Source organism: Chelonia mydas, chromosome 1 (assembly GCF_015237465.2).
Source record: "Chelonia mydas isolate rCheMyd1 chromosome 1, rCheMyd1.pri.v2, whole genome shotgun sequence".
Taxonomy (NCBI): domain Eukaryota; kingdom Metazoa; phylum Chordata; order Testudines; family Cheloniidae; genus Chelonia; species Chelonia mydas.
In genome coordinates this window covers 263214042-263237418 of record NC_057849.1, presented here as the reverse complement: position 1 = coordinate 263237418, position 23377 = coordinate 263214042, and the positions used below count along the sequence as shown (strand labels likewise).

Here is a 23377-nt window from a genome sequence, read left to right as displayed (position 1 = left end):
CTTTTGATATTTATGATATGAAGAGAAGCTTCATCTTTAGTTTGGTAAGGTTTGAGGTAGAAAACCAACAGCTGAGTGACCTGGTTAATGTGGAACTATGTAGTGACCTTAGGTAAAAAGGGAGGGTGTTTTCTTTATAATAGGTGGTGTAGAGAGGGTCAGTCATTAAAGCTCCTAATTCTCCTACCAGATATAATAGCTACTATGAATGCAGTTTTCTTAGAGAGGTGTAGAAGGGATCCAGTGGTTCAAAAGGAAGTCTCATCAGGGCACTGAGGAACAAGCTTAAATCCCATGTCAGGGTCAGTTGTCTAAGATGTAGTAAAAGGTTTGATGAGGGTTTGGTAAATCAAGAAGTGGTGGGGTGAGCAAAGATTGAGAGTCCTTTGACCACAGAATGGAAAGCTGTAATTACCTCTAAATGAACTCTAACAGAGTCTGGCCATGTCTACACTACCACTTAATCAATATAACTTACGTAGCTCAGAGGTGTGAAAAAGCCACCCCACTGAGAGACACAAGTTACAGCAACCTAAGCACTGTGCACATCTTTGCTATGTCGGTGGGAGAGGCTCTCCTGACAACATAGCTTCTGCGTCTAGTGGAGGTGGAGTAATTATACCAAAGGAGAGCTCTCTCCTGTCAGCATAGAGTGTCTTCACCAGACACATGAAAGTAGTGCAGCTGTACCGATGGAGTGCTTCTAGTGTAGACTAGGCCTTTGGGTGATGATCCAAGCCCCCTCTTGAACAAAATTTCCAACACTTCCTACTGAGGCAGTGGCAAAGAGGTCTAATTCTGGAAGACCCCAGATAAGGGCAGGAGCACCCCCAGAACTTTTTCACATGATACACACAATGCATGGTACCTGTGGGGGTCCAGCCCAAATTTCTTCTCCAACCAAATTCCCGTCCGGAGCAAAGAAACAAAATGGAGTCACCCACCAAGACCTATCATTGGGCCTTTGGCAAAAACCCCTTGTGTCTGTCCCTCCAGTGCTGCCCAACATTCTTCTCCTGGCCAGCTACCACTTGTGGGCACTAACTACAGCTCCCCATACTTGTAACAAGTCTAGAGGCTGTTGCCGAGTGAGTCCTGTCAGCAGAGCAGAGCGCCTGTCTTTAGGAAGTCTTACACTTGTCCCTGTGATCGGTGGAGACCCCTTGAGTTCCCACCAGACCACGGTTTGGATTGCTTCCCTTCTCTGACACTCACAGAGTCCTTCCCTTGCTTGGGGTATACAAGAGTAAAGCTAGACAAAATAAAGGTCTTTCCCCCTTACCTAAGGATGAGGGGATCAAAGTAAAGAAAGGAAAAAGGAAAAAAAAGAGTGCTCAGTCTCTTGGGCAGTTTCTCATTCACCTTTTGGGGCCCAGCTTGTTGGCAGGCTTTTTATTGTCCTGATCAGGGTTAGAGTCCATCCTTAAACACCCCTCCTCCTTTTGGTAGCTACAGGTACCACTGAGGGAAAAAACTTCCAGCACCAGTGCATGTGATGAGCACACACACCTACAATGGAATGGACATGAGCAATCACTCAAAGAAGAACCTGCAGTCTCTGAGTCGTCCCCTAGTTGTCATCCCTTTCTGTGACAGGTTTTCCTTTTTTTAAGGCCAAGTAAGCCCTGCAGGTGTGCCTGGTTAGTGCTGCCTGGACCCAGAAGAGCTCATTGGCTTCCTTCTTTGAAGAGCTTGTTAGCTTCCTCCTCAATAGGTGAAGGCATGCCAGCTCACCTATCCCACTCCTCAAGTTGTAAGGACAATCTTGAGGCAGGGCACCTCCGTCTACTATTTCCCGCAGAAAAAAAATTGACTCTAATGTGGTCCTGTCCTACCTGGTGTTTCACCCTGATGCCGTTGGACTATAGCATGAGACACCACCACATTATATGCAGGTTCAGATCTTTCATAGTATGGAGCCAGCATAGAGGAACATGATCAATGATCAAGGAGAAGGGACTGCCCAGCAGGAAATACCTGAGGGAATCCATGGCCCACTTAATCGCTAATGCCTCCTTTTCTCTAAGTATAGGGTCACTCCTCTGTTCCTCCACAAACCTCCTACCCTGGAAGTTGATTACCTCTTCCTTTCTTACTTCCCTACAGGGTTTATGACCTTGTTGCTTGTGATGTGCCCTCCTTAGGGTCTTCCAACTTTCCAAGGTTTACCAGGTTTTGGGGTTCGTTCTGCAATGACCAATCTGGACCCCTGTTCACTCAGTGGGCCTGTTTGTTAATGACGTGCCAAAAAATACCCAATCCCAGCCTATGATTATAGGGTAGGCCAATTTCTCAGCCAGAGCTACGGTTATAACCTTGGTATGTGTCCCCACGGTCAGTTGTAAACATTGGTTGCGGTAAGCATTCACATTGCCATGTATACACTATAGATGAATCAAACCTTTACGGGTACCATCATCCCATTCTAAGGAGGCTTGGTCCACTGACCACTGTCTGACTACAGGTGGAGTCCAAGAGTCCTTGAACTCCCTTCCTCTGGACCATCACTGGCACCATCAACTTGGGGAGAACCCTTTTCAATAGGTGGGTTTCTGCAGTCCAGTCCTGGATGTATTCACATTCCATAAGATGGCATCTCTCTTGATGTACCCTGCCTGCCCCCAGGATTAGCAAGTTACTGGGCTGGCACTGACAGAATCTTTCCTAACTTGGGGTGAACTCGGCCATGGAGTAGTGGCCAGCCCCCTGTTCTGCAGGTCCTATTTCAGTTGCTTGAGATAACTGGTTGTTTCACTGGTGGTCTCATGTCAGAGCCCAACCAATCTGCCCCCTGGATTTCCCATGGTCTAGTGGTCAGTCTAACCATCTTGGAGGACTTCCCTGGGGGGTGGATCCCTTAGAGTGCATGTTACTGACTTGACGTTGCCCTCCCAGGTCTCTCTCGGGTCCGACCTGTGTGATGTCAAGGCCCTGTGGAATTCTGCCACTAGCAACCCTTCGGCCTCAAGAAAGTCTCCATTAACCACACTGGATCTTTGAAGGTCCCTGGTTGGTGGTGTAATACCCACTCCTGGTAACTTAGGCAATTCTTAAAACCTTGGGATCCAGGCATAACCCAAGCAAGGAAAATAATTTCCTTCAAAAGAAGAAGGAGAAACCCCTCAGCAAGTTAGAGGGGGTGAATTCAAACAAGGGGAGGCATGGGAGGGAGATGGACGTTGTCTTGGAAAAAATCCCCTCAAACAGTAACAAAAAATAAAACTAAGGAGGCTAATTATAGGAAAAAACTAGCTCTAAAAGCAAACTTGTAAAGAAGTGCACAATGAAAGTTGCTCCATCTGAGGCTGAAGCTATTGAGAAGGAACTGAGGGCAGTTCGTCTGACACTGCCTTATATATACTTGATATGGGGCATGAGGATACATGTACATGTAGGGTACAGGTGCAGACCAAATGGGCACTGCCTAAGTTCCCTCTAAGCTGCACGGCTGAGTAGCTACTTATTAAGCATCACGCAGGTGCTCAGGGCTGCGGTGGGGAGAGATGCCTCTCCCCAAGCCCCAGAACTGCCACGGCGCCCTGCCCCCTCCCCCAGCCCTGACTCAGCTCAGCCCCAAACCTGCTGCGGCTGGGGGACAGGCGCCCCTACCTTGGCCCCAACCCAGCTAAGCCTGGACCTGCTGCAGCTGGGAGAGAGGTGCTTCTCCCCCCGAGCCTAGGTGCTGCTGTGGGGACAGAGAGCTAGGGGGAGTCCTTTCTCCCAACCATAGTGCACTCCAAACCCCTATTCTCCAGTTCCACCCCAGAGCCTGCACCTTCAGCTGGAGCCCTCACCCCCGCCACACCCCAACCCTTTGCCCCACCCCTGAACCCCTCATCCCTGGCCCCACCCCAGAGCCCGCAACCCGCCCCGCCCCCCAACTCTCTGTCCTAGTCCTGAGCACCTCATCCACGGCCTCACCCCAGAGCCCACGCCCCAAGCCGGAGCCCTCTCCCTCCCCCTCCGCCCCCCACACCCCAACCTTCCGCCCCAGCCTTGAGCCCCATCCCACCACATGAATTTTGTTATGTGTACCAATATGGAGGTGATGTGTCACATATCACCTCCATATTGGTGCACATAACAAAATTCATTCCACACATGGGAAAAATTAGAGGGAACACTGGGGACTGCTACCAAAATTCTCTGATCAAAGTCACATGGGGTACACGAACACCTGAAATGGAACCCATAGGGACAATACTCAAAGAAGAAGTCAGTGTTATGCTACATGCTTTAAATTTACCCAGAGAAATATGGCCGTAAATATTGGGCACATGGCACTTACTTGTGTCCATTTAAAGCTGCATGGTGTAAAGCAGTGTAACCCGAACTGTCTGTGCAGTTTATATTTGGGCCTCGCCAGATGCTGCAAATAAAACACAATTGTAAAATTACTGTTCGTAATGGCAAACCACAATGTTTGAAGATAGGCGAAATTATAATACGAATGTAAAGATCCTGCAACGTAAGTGGCTAATTTATCAGGCACAAATTATCTAGAAATGCCTTGTATGTGGAAAGTGACATATTGATGATAAAGTCATTTATAAAAATCATTTTGCGTATGTTTATCTTATAACAATCTTGAACTTCATGTAGGGCAATTCTTAACGATTAATGACTATTCTGTAATTTCAGTCAGATCTCTTCTTCCAGCAATAAGGTTCTGTTACTTGGAATTCTCTATTGAATATATTGAGATACATTGTGATTACATATACACCAGTTTTTCACCAGTATAACTTTGTTGACTTCAGTTCAGTTACTCCTATTTTATATTAGTGTGAGATTAGTTGTTGCCAATAACCTCCTTTAAAGAGATACTGTCAATTTAAAAATCACATTCTGCCCATTATATGTACTTCTTGTTTTGACAAATAACTGCTCAGATTATATAACTGAAAGATCAGTGAAAAATATTTTCTCTATTTATTAAGCATGCTAACGTTATGCATTTGACAGTAATTTTTGTATCATCAGCTTCATTATTTGTCCTTTACAATCAGTTACCCTGTTGATTACCTCGGTTATTCACAAAACAACATGGTAAAAAAAAAGACGGTTACTCACCTTCTTGTAACTGTTGTTCTTTGAGAGGTGTTGTTCACGTCCATTCCAATTAGGTGTGCACGCACTGCATGCACGGTCATCAGAAACTTTTTCCCTTAGCAGCTCCCGTCGGGTCGGTCAGGAAGCCCCCTCGAGTGGCGCCATCATAGCGCTCAATATATGACCCTGCCGACCTAACCCCCCTTTGGTTCCTTCTTGCCAGATACTCCGACAGAGGGGAAGGAACGTGGGTATTGGAATGGACATGAACAACACCTCTCGAAGAACAACAGTTATAAGAAGGTGAGTAACCGTCTTTTCTTCTTCGAGTGATTGTTCACATCGATTCCAATTAGGTGACTCCCACGGAGGTGGGATCGAAGTTAAGGAATCACTGACTGGAGCACTGCTCTATCGAGAGCTGCATCATCTCTAGCATGCTGTGTGATGGCATAGTGGGTAGCAAAGGTATGCACCAAGGACCAGGTCGCTGCTCTGCAGATCTCTTGGATGGGTATCTGGGCCAGGAAAGCGGTGGAAGAGGCCTGAGCCCTTGTCGAGTGGGCCATTATAGCCAGGGCTGAAACCTTGGCAAGGTCATAGCAGGAATGGATACAATCCATAATCCAGGAAGAGATGCACTGTGAGAACACTGGAAGCCCCTTCATCCAGTCCACCACCGCAACAAACAGCTGATTTGACTTTGTGCACTCAGTGTAGAATGCTAATGCCCGGCGCACATCTAAAGAGTGAACCTTCTGCTCCTGTGCATTTGCATGAGGCTTGGGGAAGAAAATGGGTATAAAAATGTCTTGGCGGAGGTGGAACTGGGATACTACCTTGGGGAGAAAAGCTAGGTGTGGCCTGAGTTGCACCTGTCCTTTTGGAAGACTGTGTACGGGGAGGTTGGAGGTTAATGCTTTTAGCTCCAATACCCTCCTGGCCGATGTGATTGCCACCAGAAAGGTTACCTTCCACAAGAGATACAGACAGGAACATGTATCAAGCAGCTCAAATGGGGCTCCAATATCACCTACCTAGGACCAGACTGAGGTCCCAAGTCGGTACCGGTGGGCAAAACTGAGGGTATAAGCATTCCAGGCCCTTAAGGAAATGGCTCACCATAGAACTGGTCAAGACTGAACAGCCCAACTCTCCAGGGTGGAATGCTGAGATGGCCACAGGGTGCACCTGGATAGACGATCCGGTCAGGCCTTGCCACTTCAGGTGTAGGAGGTAGTCCAGAATGAACAATATAGATGCCTGGAGTGGAGATACTTGACTGAGATTACAACAGCACGAAAACCGTTTCCATTTGGCCAGGTACGTGGCCCTGGTGGAAGGTTTCCTGCTACCAAGGAGCATCTCCCTCACCGATTTCGTGCACTGGAGCTCCCTTGCGTTTAACCATGCTTCCATGCCGTGAGGTGCAGCGACTGGAGGTCTGGGTAAAGCAGGTGGCCGTGGTTCTGTCTAATCAGATTGGGAAGGAGTGGCAGCGCAATTGTGGTGCTGCCTGACATGTCCAGAAGTGTGGTATACCAATGATGGCGCGGCCACGCTGGAGCAAGCAGAATACCTCTGCCTTGTCCCTGCGGATCTTGAGGAGATTCTTGAGGAGAACCTTGAGGAGGAACCTTGAGGAGGATTCTTGAGGAGAACCTTGTGGACGAGTGGTATCCAAGCCACCACGGATGGTAAGAAGGAACTGAAGGGGGGTCAGGTTGGCAGGGTCATATATTGAGCACTATGAGGGCGCCACTCCTGGCCGACCCGACGGGAGCTGCTAAGGGAAAAAGTATCTGACAACCATGCACGCGGCGCGCGCACACCTAATTGGAATCGACATGAAGAAGAACCTTTTTTTTAAAGTAGGAAAATATGATTGTAAAACTACAAAAATCAATGCAGCACCTGAAAGTACTTTCAATTCATTTTTAATTGATTAAATTTCAAAATATGTCCCTTTAAATTGTGGAAACGTTTAGTACTATATTACTTTATCTAATATAGACTTTTAAAAAATTAATGTTTTAACTTTCAGTGCATGGAATTATGAGAATTAAGCAGCTGTCCTGATTCATACCGAGTATGAACATAATTTTCAGCCTTCACAAACAAACAATATTCTTCCTTTACTTCCTTAGGGAATTATGTGCTGTGTTTTCAAAGAAAATGGTCTGAAGCAATTCAGTTAAAAAAACAAATTCTGCTTTTACTGTAGTTTGCTATGACCAAAGTCACCAGACATGGCTGTAGAAATGGCCAGATATGTCTAATAGATTTTCTAAAAATACTCTTATATTAAGGTCTGTATTTGTTGTCTAGAGATTACCTATTTCCATATTTCAATCTTTTTTCAGTACTTGTGCCTGAATGATCAGTTAGTTCAGAATTATAAATAATTGTATTTTTCCAAGAAGAATATTATAGCCATTCTATATAAATGGCACCGTACATTATGGACAGTTTGATTCTATGAAGTGCTAAATACCTCACCTCCCACTGAAATCAATAGAAATTGAGGACACTCAGCCCCTTGCAGGTTCAGGCTTCAAATGTCTTCTTGGAAGTTATTACGAAGCAAAATCTATTTCTTGGTGTCTTTCAAGAATTATAAAGCTGTATTTCAATTTTCCTATGTTCTAACATTATACATACAAAGCACTATGTCTATACTTTTTTACCCAGAGATTCTCACTGTGTGTCCAATAATAGGAACTCCAGCCACTTTGAAAATGTTACTCAATATGTCATGAGAGCAACTTGCAGCTGTAAGAGTCACCTTTATCTCTGGACCCTTCAATTAAAAAGTTAATTTCAGCTTCCTGAAGAAGGAAGAATTGAAAGACATTTTGGCATATTAAAAAATTGACAAAAGAAACATTATTAGATGCTAATTCCTTTCTTCTAAAGATGACATATCCACTAATTTGTCACTGATGGCTGTACTTAGGCTTAGCCTCCAGACAAATCAAAGAACAAAAATTGTTTCCATTCAATAGAAAAAAGAGGGAGTATCTCTAATTCAGTGCCATGTAGAAAAAACCAGACCAAAAATTGTTTTTATCTCAACATATTTGATTCCTTATTTTTAAGGTGTCAATTCAATAAATAGTTATTCATGGGATACTAACTTTTCCTCTTTTTTGCTTTATTACTTTCTCTAAGAGTTATCTTGCATTGCTTATTACTTTGCTTTAGAGACAACTGATGAATGATGGAATCATTTAGAAACAAATTCTTGCCATTTAATTTCTCTTCTGTGAAATCAACACATTTATTAGGCCAAATATACCCTTAAAAGGGGGGGGAAGGGAGTGATGAGTAAATGTATTTTACAGCTATTAATATAGTACTTAATATTTTACTATTTTAGTTTTTCTTACGCAACACTGAAAGAATGTATTCAAAATACAGCTGAATCTAAAATTATTATTAAGGCCTTTATTCTGAAAACACTTAAACATGTCCTTAGATTTAAGTACATGTGTATTTTAAGTACATGAAATCCATAACTATTGTACAAACTATGTACTTAAAATACAAAACTATTGAAGTCAATAGGATTAGTCATATGCTTAACGTAAAGCACATGCTTGTTTGTAGGATCAGGGCGTATATTGTTAAGCCCAGACTGTGTACCGAGGGCCATAGCTGAAGTTTCCAAAAGTAGAGTTGACCAGAGGACAATAATTCCATTTTGCAATGATTTTGAGGTTTCATATTATGTTTTTGTTCTGGATTGGAATCAAAACAAAACCTTTCAAACATCTTTGTGAAATGAAATTGTATCAAAAAGTCTGGTTTTGGATTGAAAAGGTCAGGTTCTCAAGTCAGGTTTCAGACCATCTCTTGCTCTCTCTCTCTCTCCAAGTGCCTCCAGAGCTGGGAGACCAGAGAACAGCAGCTGCTGATTGGGTACCCAACTCTGAAGGCAACGCCGCTGCCAGCAGCAGCGGAGAAGTAAGGGTGGCATGGTATGGATTGCTACCCTTACATCTGTGCTGCTGCTAGTGGCGGCACTGCCTTCAGAGTTGGGTGCCCAGACAGCGACCACCGTTCCCCACTCTGCCTTCAGAGCTGGGTGGCTGTATATGTACTTATGTGGCAGGAGTAGGGTGGGGATGTAAACGACTACAGACACAAAGAAGGGGGATACGATCAAATAAGTTTGAGAACCACTATACTAGACTATGTGGAGAGACCCTTTCTTTAAATACATTTTCAGCAATGTAGATGTCAGAGATGATAACCTTGCTCTGAGACTTTTGGGCTGTTTAAGAAAAAAATTAGGGAGGAATTAGGGAGGTGGCTTGGACCTCTCTCTCTCCCCCCGCCTCCTCCCCTTCCTTCCCCCTGCAGAAAACAGAACCTCTCTGCCCCAGTCCCCTCCTCTCTCACTTCCCCTGCCCCTGGAGAAACCAGGATTTCTACCCGCTCCTCTCCTCTCCCCTCCCTGTATGTTGCCAAGGAGGGGGAGTCTGCGCGCCCTCCCCCATTGTGCCCCTGACCCCCACCCCTAAAAAGAGAGAAGGGGAGGATCGGCCCTGGGAGAGCCTCTCTCCTACGCCACCAAGGGACCTTAATTACTTTGACTAGTTTTGGGCCTTGGCCACTTTCCTGGGATGATCCTACTCCTCTTCTCCCTCATCTCTCATGTTTTCACTCTCCTCCTCTGCCACTGCCTCCTCCTGCCCCTCAGGTTTCTCCTCCCCTGCAGACTGCACAGTGAGGGTCTGACAGGAAGCAAGCCGTGGCAATTGTCAGTGTGGCTTGGGGTGCTGGTTTCACTAGCCACAGGATGCACGTTGTGCTCTAACTGTCCCTTGTGGACCTTGGAGGCATACTTGAGGTACTTAGAGGATGTTAACATAGTCCAGCAAGGTCCACATAGGGCAGTGATTGAGCAATACCAGGGATTATGGAAAATTAGAGAGGGCTGGCATCTCTGAAATATACATTTTCTCTTCTTCCCCTATACTATCAGGATCACTTCTGAGAAAAAAGGAAAATGGTTACAACTTGTTCATTCCAAATGCTATTATTTATTGATTTATTGATTTATCTTTGGTCTTCTAAAAAGTAATATTGAAAGTAATACAGCAGTTAAAAAAATCTGCAATAGATTCCTTCCCCTTTTGGTGAAAGGTTATTTTAAAAATAGAATTATATTCTATAAGGAATTAGCTTGGATTCAAGCCTGTTGACTTTCATGTTTCCCATAGGATTTTTGACTAGTTGCGGAAGGCATGAAATATTTGGGAGAAACTCCTTCTTGTCCTGCCTCATGGGTGGAAGGCTCTTTAAGGACAAGATGTTAAAAATCCTTGGGGTCTTTGTCTTGACTAACATTCTAATGAGATTTTAGACTCCTCTACGTCTACAGCAGTTTGCTGCTAACACAATCCATGCACACCTTGAACTAAGAGAGGAACATCCTCTGACAAAGGAGAAGTTAAGACCGAGAGACTAGAATTGCTGGACAGTAGCACTGGTGTTTGAGAACCTTCCCTTGCTCAGATAGACATGCTACAGTGGCTGTACAACTATGTCATATCTGGACAACTTTTCTGCCTTAATACTGACGTACTGCTACAGGATTAAAGCCATTTGTATTGTCTACTGGCATGATGGTGGCATGAGATATTAGACCTCTCTTCTGCATTGCTTTTGGGACAACTCTCAGCACAACCAATAAGGTGGAAGCCTAGGCTAAACTGCCATGACACACACATGGAGGAACCTGGAAGAGGAAGATTTTAGCTTTACCTTTTCCTGCAGATTCCAGCTATTTGGATGATCTGCTGGTACAGGCGTGCTGGTGGTATGGGCTAGATAAGAGGTTGGGAAAGTACAGCCTGTGCGCCACATCCGGCCCGTGGGACCCTCCTGCCTGGCCCCTGAGCTCCTGGCCCAGGAGGCTAGGACCTGGGACCTCCCCTGCTGTTTCCCCTCCCCCGCAGCCTCAGCTCACTGCACCACCAGCGCAATGCTCTGGGCTGCGAGGCGGCAGAGCCACTGCCTGACCCGGTGCTCTGTGCTGCACAGTGGTGGCTGGCTCCAGCCAAGCGGCGCAGCTGCCTGTCCTGCTGCTCTGGGCAGTGCGGCTGTAGCGCCGCTAGCCACCGGTGCTCCAGGCAGCACGGTAAGGGGGCACGGAGCAAGGGGGGTTGGATAGAGGACAGGGGAATTCGGGGTGGTGGTCAGGGGGCGGGGGTGTGGATAGGGGTCGGGATGGTCAGAGGGTGGGGAATGGGGGGGGGGGTTGAATGGGGGCAGGGGTCCTGGGGGGCAGTCAGGAAGGAGAGGGGGGTTGGATGGGGCAGCAGGGGGCAGTCAGGAGCAGGGTTCCGGGGGCAGTCAGGGAGAAGGGGTGGTTGGGTGGGGCAGGGGTCCCAGGGAGACAGTCAGGAATGAGAGAAGGGGTTGGATGGTGTGGCGGGGGGCAGTCAGGGGACAGGGAGGGGTGGATGGGGCAGGGGTCCCGGAGGGGGGCATCAGAGGGCGAGAAGCGGGGGGGGGGGTTGGATAGAGGATGGGGGCTGGGCCACGCCTGGCTGTTTGGGGAGGCATAGCCTCCCCTAACTGGCCCTCCATACAATTTTGGAAAGCCGATGTGGCCCTCAAGTCAAAAACTTTGCCTGCCCCTGGGCTAGATTGATTTGCTTTGCTGCTAAGAAAAGCCAGTGAAAGGAGTGGTCAAATGGCAGGCTGCATTGACACACTCACAGACCCAAAACTTTATGGAACTGGTGGGATACAGAAGGTCCACTAGCACAGGTAGGCTAGTGTGATGGGCTAGACTACTTTTGCTACACTCCTATACAAAGCCTATGGAAGATGTGATAACATAGTGGGTTGGGCTGAGCCACACTGTTGGAGGGAGCCAGAAAGAATGTAGTCTACTGGCACAGGCCAGCTGCCACTATTGGTCAGACCACTCTGCTATGTTGCTGAAGGAAGCCCAAGGGAAGTGTGGTGACATGACAGGCTGGTTTAGGCTGTACTGCATGGACACTGACAGTCATGGACACTGAGGGAGCCAGAATTAGTGCAGATTCAGCACAGGGGATCCTCAGTTTGCCCTAAAAGGAAAGTCGAAAGGCTCCAATTACTGGAAATCTAATTCATTTGAGGTTTCCAGCAGTTTATGAGTGGAAATTCTCACACTCTAAAGGTCTCTGTTGTGTCTAGTAGTTAGTTTAAAGCAGCTCTCAGAGTTAGAGTAAATGGTGCAGGAGTGCAGTGCTGCAGCAGACCCACAGAGGAAGTCCTATTTCAAAGAAGGAAGGGGAGGAGCATAAATTGCCTTCCTTGTGAAATTAGCAAGTTTAACCCATGAGTAGTGACAAGACCAGTGGATACCTATATATGAGACGCATTTAATAGTTTATGTCTTATGGAAGACAACTCTTTGTCTCTAAAGGGAATGTGAAACAAATCAAGTTACCATTCAGTCTCCAGGAAAGAATATTCCTTAATAGAAAAGTGAGTCTTTAAGTGATTTTGTATTTAATACCACTCAAGCTTGCTATTCCAAATTTCTTCTGTGCATTTAGCAAACAGAAACTTTTCACAGGGTTTTATAAACATTAGTAAAGTCTGGGAAATCTTGCTGTTAGCTAATGTAAGAGTGAGTTTTATGAAATTTATTGAGCCTGTCCTAATACTTTTAAAAATATAATGAAATTGTAGTTTTATTTTATGAAGCAAATTTCCTTTTTGAAGACTTTACTTTTTTCAAGGAAGTCAAGCTTAAATTGATGCTGAATAAAAACTATGTAATTGAATCCAACAATTAATTTCTTCTATTAACTATTTCCTGAAGAGAAGCACAAAGGAACTTAATTGTGTTTCTTGTGCTGCTTCAACTGCATTGGCAGAAACATGAAGACTTTTTGTGGCATTTACTCTCAGTGTAGACAAAATTGACCTTTTTAAGCAGATGGAAAATATTAACCAAAAAAGCTTTTTTAAAGTCTGAATAAGTTAAATTAAAATGAACAGCAACAACAAAACCCAACAACGTAGCATTTCTAGAATGTTAAAATTTCAAGAAAAGCATTTGAGATAGGAAATTCCAAAAGTTAAAGCTGATTTTACAATGTTAACTGAGCCATATCACAAATCCTGAACATATTAATACACCAGAAAATCTACATTGTGAAGTATTGCTACACATGCAACATACCTAACACAAAAGCAAGGAAATTAGACGTTAAACCACCTAACACTACATACCCTATATTCCTCCACACACAGGCCTGCACCTTGCCATACTCCTGAGGGCATTCTATGCCAAAAAATTAAAAATTCTGCACCAAAAAATTATAAATTCTGTTCACAGTATTTTAAAATTCTGCAAAATTCATTTCTCAAATAAATGTGGAGGCTCTAGCATGGCATTGGGGAGCACAGACCACTGGCTGTACAAAGGTGGGAGATCATTGTGCAGCTCCCCCCAGCGACACGGACTCAGAGGTGAGGCTGCATACAAACCTGACACACCACAAGGACTGGGCCTGCCCCAGAAACACCCCATGGGGGGCCCTGCCCCTCCATGCCAGGTGCACCAGGTGTGGGCATGCAGGCTCAGCAAGGCAGGATCCAAGTGTGGAGGGACTTTGTGAGTGGGGATCCAGGTCTGGGTTGAAAGGGTTCTGTATGGGGCAATCTGGGTGCGGGCAGCTCAGTGGGGGATCTGGATGTGGGGGGACCTGGATGCACAAGGGCTTGTTGTGGAGTTCTGCGTGCAATGGTAATGGGACTCTGCAGGGGGGTCCAGGTGAAGGTGGTTGGGGCTCAGCGGGTGGGTATGGGTGTGGGGGGATAGAGCTTGGCAGGGGGGTCTCAGTGTTGGAAGCTCAGTGGGGGGCTCCAGATGCTGGGGACTGGGGCTTAGTGGGGTGGGGATCCAGGTGCAGCTGGTTGGGGCTTCTTAGGGTTGGGATCCAGGTGCGGGTGGCTCGATGGGGTGATCCAGGTACAGGGGGAGTGGGGTTTGTCAGGAGGAGTTCTGGGTGCAGGGGGAGTGAGGCTCAGCAGAAGGGTCTGGATATGAGGGGGTCTGGACGCATGGGGGTTGGGTGTATAGGGAAGCAGCTCCCTGTACAGTGATCTCTCCCCCTGCAGCTGAGGAGTGATGGACGCAGGAAGCGCACGGGAGCAGTTTGCAGAGCTTCCTACAGCCAGGGGCAGAAATCTGGGGGTGGGTCTGACACAGCCCTGGATGCCATGCAGCCAGGGGAAGAGGAAGTCCCATCCTCCCCAGCCCAGATGGGAATAGCAGCTGAGCCCAGCGCAGGATAGGAGGCACCAGCCAGGTCTTCCCCAGTCCAGCCCCTTGGCCCACAGTGATTTACATCTCTGCCAGCTGTCCTGGGCACCCAAAACATACTGCTGGGGAGGGTCATATGACCGCTCTTGTGTCTTCCCTTTTCTTCCCCATCAGAAAGTCATTTTTCTTCAGGGAAGCAAAGAAATCTGCAGGGGACACAAATTCTGTACATGCGCAGTGGTGCAGAATTCTCCCAGGAGTAATTACCATTACCACAACCTACCATACAGTACAGACCACACATCACAGCTTGAATCTGTCCCCCTCAACTTTCCCCTCTACAGAAACCCCTTAACCATACTAACTTCGCCCAACTCTAGTAGCTGTGTGTGCTTTGGGTAGTAATTTGGTGTGACGGGAATGGGTAGTTTGGTGAACACAATGATGAAAGGCTGGCATTCCTAGGGGGACAGTTATGGTTGTGGTGTATAGTACTGCAAATTTTAGCTATTATCTGTACAAAGGGCAAAATTTTCCCCTTAAACTATGAGGTGCATTGGGAGGACTGGATGGCTGAGCAGAGAGTTCCTGTGAAGAACAAAATGACTAAATGTTGTTGAGGGGGAATTATTCTGTTTATATTATTACATTGTATTGTCATTTCAACAGGGCCAAATGTAAAGTCAGACATCTAGAAACAAAGAATGCAGGACATACTTTCAGGATGGGAGACTATTTTGGGAAGCAGTATCTCTGAAAAAGACTTATGGATAATCATCAGCTGAACATGAGCTCTCAGTGTGATGCAGTAGCCAAAAAGTCTAATGTGATCCTTGGATGTATAAACAGGGGTATATTGAGTAGGAGTACAGAGGTTATATTACCTCTATATTTGGCACCAGTACACCTGCTATTGGAAAACGGTGTCCATTTCTGGTGTCCACACTTCAAGAAGGATGTTGAAAAACTGATGAAGGTTCAGAGAAGTGTCTTGAGAATGATTAAAGGACTGGAAAACATGCCTTAATGTTAAAGATCCAAGGAGCTCAATCTATGTAGTTTATCAAAAAGAAAGCTAAGCGGTGACTTGATCACAATCTATAAATTCCTACATGAGGAACAGAAATTTGATAATAGAGAGCTCTTCAATCGGGCAGACAAGAACTAACTGTTGAAAGTTGAAGCTAGACAAATTTAGACTACAATAAAATAAAGTGCAAAATGTTAACAGTGAGGGTAATTATATATTGGAACAACTTACCAAATGTTCTGGTAGATTCTTAATTACTGGAAAATTTTAAGTTATGATTGGATGTTTTTTCTAAAAGATATGCTCTAATTCAAATGGGAATTAATTCAGAGAAGCCTGTGCTTTCCAGCAGGCAGACTAGATTACCATAATGATCTCTTCTGGTTTTATAATCTATGAACCTACACCAAAATACAAAAAAAAGCAGTGTACACTTCCCCATAGTGTGCAGGGGATCATGACAACAATGAGATCATAATATGTCCTCTCTCATGTTAGCTGGACCTCACAGCTAGCATTCAAGAGAGATCTAGGTCCACAGTAGGCCCTATGCTTGGACAGGTACACTTACAGGGAAAGAGCTAGTATTAAAATGTGGACAGTAAATGAATTCTCAGAGATGAGTGATAAAATAATGAAAGTGCCCACGTCCTTCAATGTCATGACAGTTTTCAAGTTGGCATTCTCAACTCTGGCACTAATCTAATCTTCACAATATCCAAATATTTCAGAGACTGTCATTTGGTAAGAGTAGAATGGAACTGGATTTCAAGCTGTGTCTTTCACCATGTTTCATTCTCAGTTGACTGCTAAAGCTTTTACAGTTTCACTGAAAGATGTTGTGACACCTTGAAAATCATGATCACAACCAGTCCTGTGTGTTTCACATAGGTATGTTGATGTTTGCAGCATTTTACTGACACATGACTTACACTCTTACTAACTCACTATTCTCACCAAGTTCCTCACTTCCTTTATGAGTTACAGCAGAATCAAATTCAATGTACTTCCAACTATGAATACATTGTATAGGTCATACTGGAGATAAAAGTATGAAAGAAATTGTTTAGCCCACAGTGAATAGCAGTTTTTTCATTGCTTTTATTTGTTATTTAGAGACAGTCACTTCATTCACCCTTGTGGAAAGGACTCAAACAAGGACCTATGCACCACTTTATTAATTATTATTTACAGTAAAGCCTATGAGCCTCCACTGAGCTAGGCACTGTACAAACATAGAATTATAGATAGTCCATGCCCCCAAATATTTACAATCTAAATAGACTACACAAAAGGTAAGAGAAAAGGATATAAAGAGATACGCAGAATTACAGAGTAAAGGTTTGCACAAATCATGTTAGTTCCATGTTGTTGGGGTTTTTGTAGGGGAGGCAGGAAGCTTGACAGCAGGTTGTTTTATTTTGTAATTCTTTTGGCTGGGGTTTTGTTAGGAGGGAATTAGGTAAACAGAAAGACAAAGGAAGGGAGAGGAAACCTAGAATACAGAGGTTGTAAGTGGACGAATGCAGAAGAGAGAGAGATGGAAGGAAGGAGAGAGGGGAGCATGGAGGGCGGGTGGAGTGAGGCTGAGGTGAAAAGACTGTGAGATAGCTGGAGCAAACAAGCAATCAGCACAGGAATAAGAATGTCCAGAGTACACGCTATAGAAAACAGTCCAGTGACATCATCCGTAGCCAGTGGTCCCTGCTGAGATTGCTCACTAGATTGCTCTTGCTCTTAAGTTTCACTGATCCCTGGGTCTAGCTCCTCCCTTGAATTACTTTCTTCTCTGAACCCACATGGCTAGGAAGAGGAAGGTGGCACTTCAGGTGTCAGTGCCCCTGGAGTGGATGGGGAAAGGGGATCACACCTGCACATTACTGGGTCTGAGCTTATTATGTGGCAGGGATGGCTCTGGTTGTGCCTCATGTGTCCTTAACCCCTACTACTGTAGCTTCTGCTGAGGCTGCTCCTTGAGTCCCAGTTAAGACCTTAAATGGAGGGGCAAAAGACATATTGATTTATTTTATTGCTAAGATTATGGCTCATATTTTCATATGTGCATGTTCACTTTTGCATACACCTGATATGCAGACCCAAGTTAGGGTCACATGAGTGAGGAGTTATGTGCCTGCAAAAATTCCTGATTTGCACATGTTAATTTGGTCACACAGGTTGGGCACACACAAAAATGTGCACACACTTTTGAAGAGCACTTTTGAAAGTATGGACCTTTCTGCACGTTATACACACCATCAAATTGTTAAAATGCAAAACCATAATTTTGTCTCATTATGAACAAATGCCCACTAGCTCCCATCCCTCTTTTATTTGATACATAGTTACCACATCGTCCACAATTAGGGTGACCATATTTCCCTGTACTGAATGCAGGACACCTAGTAAAATTACTCATATTCAAGCGAGTTCAATGGCAATCAATCAGAACTATGCAGTACAATGTTCAAATTAACATCAAGTTGACTGAGCCCCCATTAAAAAGAAAGACTGCATAGTTGGATTCTTTTTATTTACCTTCTTATCTTTTATCAAGCATTCTTAAAACTACAATACCCACCTGGGGAAGTGAGGAAACAGATTGAACGAGCGAGATGGGTACCCAGAAGTCACCTACTGCAGGACAGGCCCAACAAGGAAAATAACAAAACACCACTGGCCATCACATACAGCCCCCAGCTAAAACCTCTCCAGCACATCATCAACAATCTACAACCTATCCTGTAAAACGATCCTCCACTCTTACAGACCTTGGGAGGCAGGCCAGTCCTCGCTTACAGACAGCCCCTCAACCTGAAGCAAATACTCACCAGCAACTACACACCACACTACAGAAACACTTACCCAGGAACCAATCCCTGTAACAAACCCCGTTGCCTACTCTGTTCCCATATCTACTCTAGCAACACCATCAGAGGACCCAACCACATGAGCCACACCATCAGGGGCTCATTCAACTGCACATCTTACTAATGTGATATATGCCATCGTGTGCCAGCAATGCCCCTCTGCCATGTACATTGGCCAAACCAGACAGTCTCTATGTAAAAGAATAAATGGACAAAAATCAGACATCAGGAATGGTAACATACAAAAGCCAGGAGGAGAACACTTCACTCTCCCTGGACATTCTATAACAGATTTAAAAGTAGCCATACTTCAACAAAAAAACTTCAGAAACAGACTTCAAAGAGAAACTACAGAGCTACAATTCATTTGCAAATTTAACACCATTAATTTGGGCTTGAATAGGGACTGGGAGTCGCTGGCTCACTACAAAAGCAATTTTCCCTCTCTTGATATTGCCATCTCCTCATCAATTATTGGGAGTGGACCACATCCACCCTGATTCAATTGGCCCTGTCAACATTGGTTCTCCACTTGTAAGGTAACTCCCCTCTCTTCATGTGTCAGTATACTTATGCCTGCATCTGTAATTTTCACTCTATGCATCTGAAGGAGTGGGGTTTTTACCCATGAAAGCTTATGCCCAAATAAATCTGCTAGTCTTTAAGGTGCCACCAGACTCCTCATTGTTCTTCTTATCTTTAAGGCTTTAGAGTTCACACAGGGCGGGTGACACACACAACCCTATCCCACACACACACAAGGGGAGAGGTGACACACACACACTCCCATACATCTCTCTCATACAGAGGTTTGACCAACCAACCAACCCGACCCGACCCACTGCTCTCCGCCCTCCATGCCTGGCTGGGCCGCCGGGACAGAACCGCCTGTGCTGGTACTTGGCGCTGTGTCTTCCCGAGGCAACACATGGGGGCATGCAGAGTCACATTCCCCCCAGATTTCTGCCAGGGTTCACACCAGAATGTGGCCAGCAACAGCCTTGCAGCACTGTGTGGGAGGGAAGGGACGGGAGCTGCTCCAGTCGCAGGGCAGAAGAAGTGGGGCAAGGGATGACCTGGCCCCTGTCTTGGCAGAGCTCACCTCTTCTCTCCCCCTACGCCCACCCATGGCTGGAAGCAGCTTGTTCCTTCCTGCCTGCACAGTGTCAAAAGACAGCTAACACCTCCAGACTACTACTGGCCACCAACATAAGCCAGTCGCCTCCTGTCACCTCTGGCTACAGTGCAGGCAGGAAGGGGTTAAGCTCTAAGGATGCACTGTGCACCAGGGCCCAGGGAACCTGACTGCAGGGGCGTCAGCAAACTGTCCAGAGAGGTGGCTCAGTAGGGGAGGGTGCCTAGGGGACGGAGCAGCCCCATTTTCCCTGGGGGCAGCACCTGGGGTGGGGGAGTGAAGAGGATGCTAAGCCCTTGCCCCAGGGGCTGCTGTGGAGCCTGCAGATTTGGGGCGTGAACAGGCTGGAAACTGCTACCCCCTACCACCACCACCACCACTCCATAGCTTAGCTGAGGGGCGGAGAGGCTTCCCTGTGCCAGCGCTGTGCAGGGCTTTGGCACAAGCAGGTCTCAGCACCTCATGGCCAGTGCTCCAAACCAGAGTTGTCTTGGGTTTTCCAAGGGTGCCTGCCCAGCCAGAGGCAGTGGGGGAAGGAAGGAGCATGCCAGCCAGGCTGCTGGTGAATTGAGTGCTCTGACCAGGGGCTGGTTCTCCGCAGAGCACTGGGAGTGGGACAAGCCCTGCCAGTGGGGATATGGAGGGACTGGGGAAGTGAACGGGAAAAGCAGGGAGAGGACATGAGAGGGGGAGCACATAAAGGGCTGATGGGTGCGCAACAGAAGCGACATGTAACTGGCCGCTGTCTGGCGCCTGCCCGCACTCACCAGCCACTGCAGCTCGCAATGCACAGCCAGTGCCAGCCAGAAACGGGATGGGGAGAGGGGCCCTGCTGGCTCAGAGCCAGCACGCTGCAGGGACTGCACTGACAGACCAACGGGAGAAGTGGCCAGCCCCGCGCGCTTCATCTTCACTCCACCACCAGCCTTGCACTCCCACCCCCATCGTTGGCCACTGGACTCCCTGCTGATGGGAGGGTGGCTAGGGAGCAGGGATCCAGCCAGCAGCATGACCCACCAGTACTGATGGCGGGGGAGATAGAAAATATGGGACAATTTGCCCATTTTTAAGAAAAAGTCAGGACACCTGCAGGAGGGTTTAAATATGTGACTGACCCTTCAAAAACAGGACATCTAGTCACCCTATCCACAATTATTTTAATATATCACTTTTTCAATTTCTAGTCCATTATATATGAGTCTTTTCAAAGTTTCTTTTTATGAATTGTTACCAGACAAAGTGCTCAAAAAGTTTAAATGTCTTTTAAACTTTTTAGAGTTCCTCCTTCAGTGGCAGCTTTGAGGAATCCAATATTAAATAAAATTTATTATTCTTCATAATAATAGTTAGTTTCTTTCCTTTTCTCATAGCTCTCTATATAATTTCGTACTACTTCATTTAATTTTAGGGGTGTTTTTTCAAATTGCTTCCCAAGAAAGTAGGTTTAAAAGCTTTAATGCATGCCATTAGTGAATGAAATTGGACAAGCTACAATTTTCACATACAATATAGTCCAATAAACACATTTTTATACACAATGCAGAGTATTCAAAAGTTGTGCATGCAAAGAGACCAAAAAGAAAAAGCATAGTGTGATTCTTTGTGGGCAAGCTCAACTATAAGTTTTGAACTGACAAAGGCTGAAAATATCCTTTTTATTTTAAATCTTCACTGAAATATTGTAAAGGGCTACTGCACACACAGATAGAGTGTTAAAAAGCCAAATGAATAAAAAATAACCATAACTGAAAATTGAGAAAACAGTCCAAAAGATAAATGTTAGAAGTTTTTCCTTATTTCAGTAGATATCATCATCAAACCAAAATATAAACTGACAAAGGGACTCTTTGAAATTGAGACACCACTCGAGCCTCTTGTTGTGATATTGTTGTTACCCGTTGAAATCTAAAGTAAGGCTTTTATTATAACTTCATGGTTTTACATTTTTAAAAATTCTTTCTCACTTTCAGGTTATATGATTCCTTTAGGCACTACACTGAGTGTGGTACAGTGCAAAGTGGACATGGTAGGAAGGTTTCCCATCCCACAAGAATTTTTGAGATTTTGATAAAAATTTCCTGTCCTGAACCAGGACAAAAAGTCACAATCTCAAAAAAAATTGCGAATTGACAAACCAAACAATTTTTTAGCTTGGGTCAATTGAAACATTTTGTTTTGATAGTTTGGACACATTTCATATAGATTTCAACTTCACCACCCCCCTTTTTAGACTTTTTTTATTCTACATTAAATAGAAATTCTACATGAAAAACCCTGAACTTTTTGTTTTGAAAATGTTAAGCCAGGACATTTCAACAATTTCAAAACTTTTTTCCCAATAATTTTTCAAGTAGGAAGGTTAGTTGAAATCAATCCTGTTTCATAAACAGTTCTGATTTCAATGAATCAGCATTTTGTGTAAAAAAAAAAAGTTTGGTCAAAAATTCCCAACCAGCTATCTTGCAAGTGCTGACCCTCCCTAGGGAAAGTTCAGAGAGCAATTGTGCACTTAGGGAGGTACAGTCCCTCAGAGTTAATACTTTATCCCTGTTGATATTATGCTTTCTTCTTTATTTTCCTCTTTTTGGAACATTTTTCAGTGAAATCCTGCAGGCAGTAAGTAAAAGAAATAACTGGAACAAAGTACTGATTGTAATATCACAGTCTTTCTATTAGGAAATATTGAGTCAGATGCCCCACTCAATCTATACTAGGAGAGGGAAAACAAAGCTCGCAGATCTGGGCTTTAAAATCCACTTGGGAAATAATGTAGTTTGCAGTGATAATTTTACTCAGAGGCAGGATGACTATATCTACATGTATGAAAGCCAATAACCAAAGGTTGTGCTACCAGTGGTGAAAGAGAGCACTTGAAAGTGGTCATCTCTCTGTGCTTCAATCATGGAATTTCCCTAGAAGCCTAGGGACTAGAATAATGTCTAGAACATACTCCACACTAGTACTAGGTTAGCATTTCTGTCCTTCACTGTGTAGAATGGGAGAAAAATTCAATGAGGTGAATCTCACAGATTCTCCAGCAATTTCTTGCCGCTCCCCAGCCTGGATTTTTCTAAGGGAGGTCATTATTGGTCCAATTAATATTAATTATATGTGTGGCACATGTTTGGTCTGTTTTGATTTCTGCTTTCTTGCTGTATCAGTAACAATAATACCAAAAAAATGTGCCTGCAAATAAATTACTGTATTAAGGATATCATTCAAATCCAGGTCACAAAATAGTCTCCTGATCCACTACTTTCCTCCAATCTGGATTTCTTTACAATCCTTGGTCCTATGTAGTTTAAGAGTGGGACGTCAGAGGACACCACTGAGCTTAGTCTCTAAGGTGCCACAAGTACTCCTTTTCTTTTTGCTAAATATCAGAGTATTTTAAAAAGTGAAAGATCATGTTCTGAGTGACCCTAATGCAGGGATAGCGTTTGAGGCGGCTGGTGTGCAGGAAGCCACCAATCCCCTCCTTGTGTAGCCTATGTAAAAGCCTGTCACAACTGAGAAGAACTCTGAGCTCTTGGATCCAGGGACTGTTCCCTTGATGCACCTTGAACGGGTGAATGTCCTGGATGAATTTAATCATATGTGTATACAGCCTATGATGAAGCCATAAAGAGCTCAGCACGAATATGTTTGGTAGATTGGTTTTTTCTGCTTATAGAGATATGGTCAGGTAAGTTAAATCCTGCAGAGCTTACCTGGACAAAACTACCATAGAAGACAATGGGAGTTTGCCTGAGTAAAGACAGAATAAGGATTGCAGGATTTGGATGGAAGGGGCAAAACATTGTTCAGTTAGAACACTGATTCTGGCGTGACTCCTCAGTTAATTTATATTGGTGTAAGAGAAAGTACAATTTAACCTAAGGTGTTAACTTAATAAAGTGCTTGATTTTGATAAGGTTCTGCAGCTCCCACTGTATCTTTTTGTGAAGATTTGGGTTTAAAATATTACCAAGATTTATTAAAAATAGTTGCTGATATGGCCACCTATTCCCTGT

At 44.9% G+C, this 23377-nt stretch overlaps 1 protein-coding gene across 6 annotated transcripts in view; it reads right to left on the bottom strand.

Moving 5' to 3' along the window:
- Window positions 1–23377, bottom strand: part of ANKS1B (ankyrin repeat and sterile alpha motif domain containing 1B) — a 736839-nt gene that overhangs the window by 633124 nt on the left and 80338 nt on the right. For all 6 annotated transcript variants that reach the window (XM_043545507.1, XM_043545504.1, XM_043545515.1 and 3 more), the window contains exon 2: window positions 4289–4369. In XM_043545507.1, the coding sequence (XP_043401442.1) occupies window positions 4289–4369 (81 nt within the window). The remainder of the gene's footprint in view (window positions 1–4288; window positions 4370–23377) is intronic.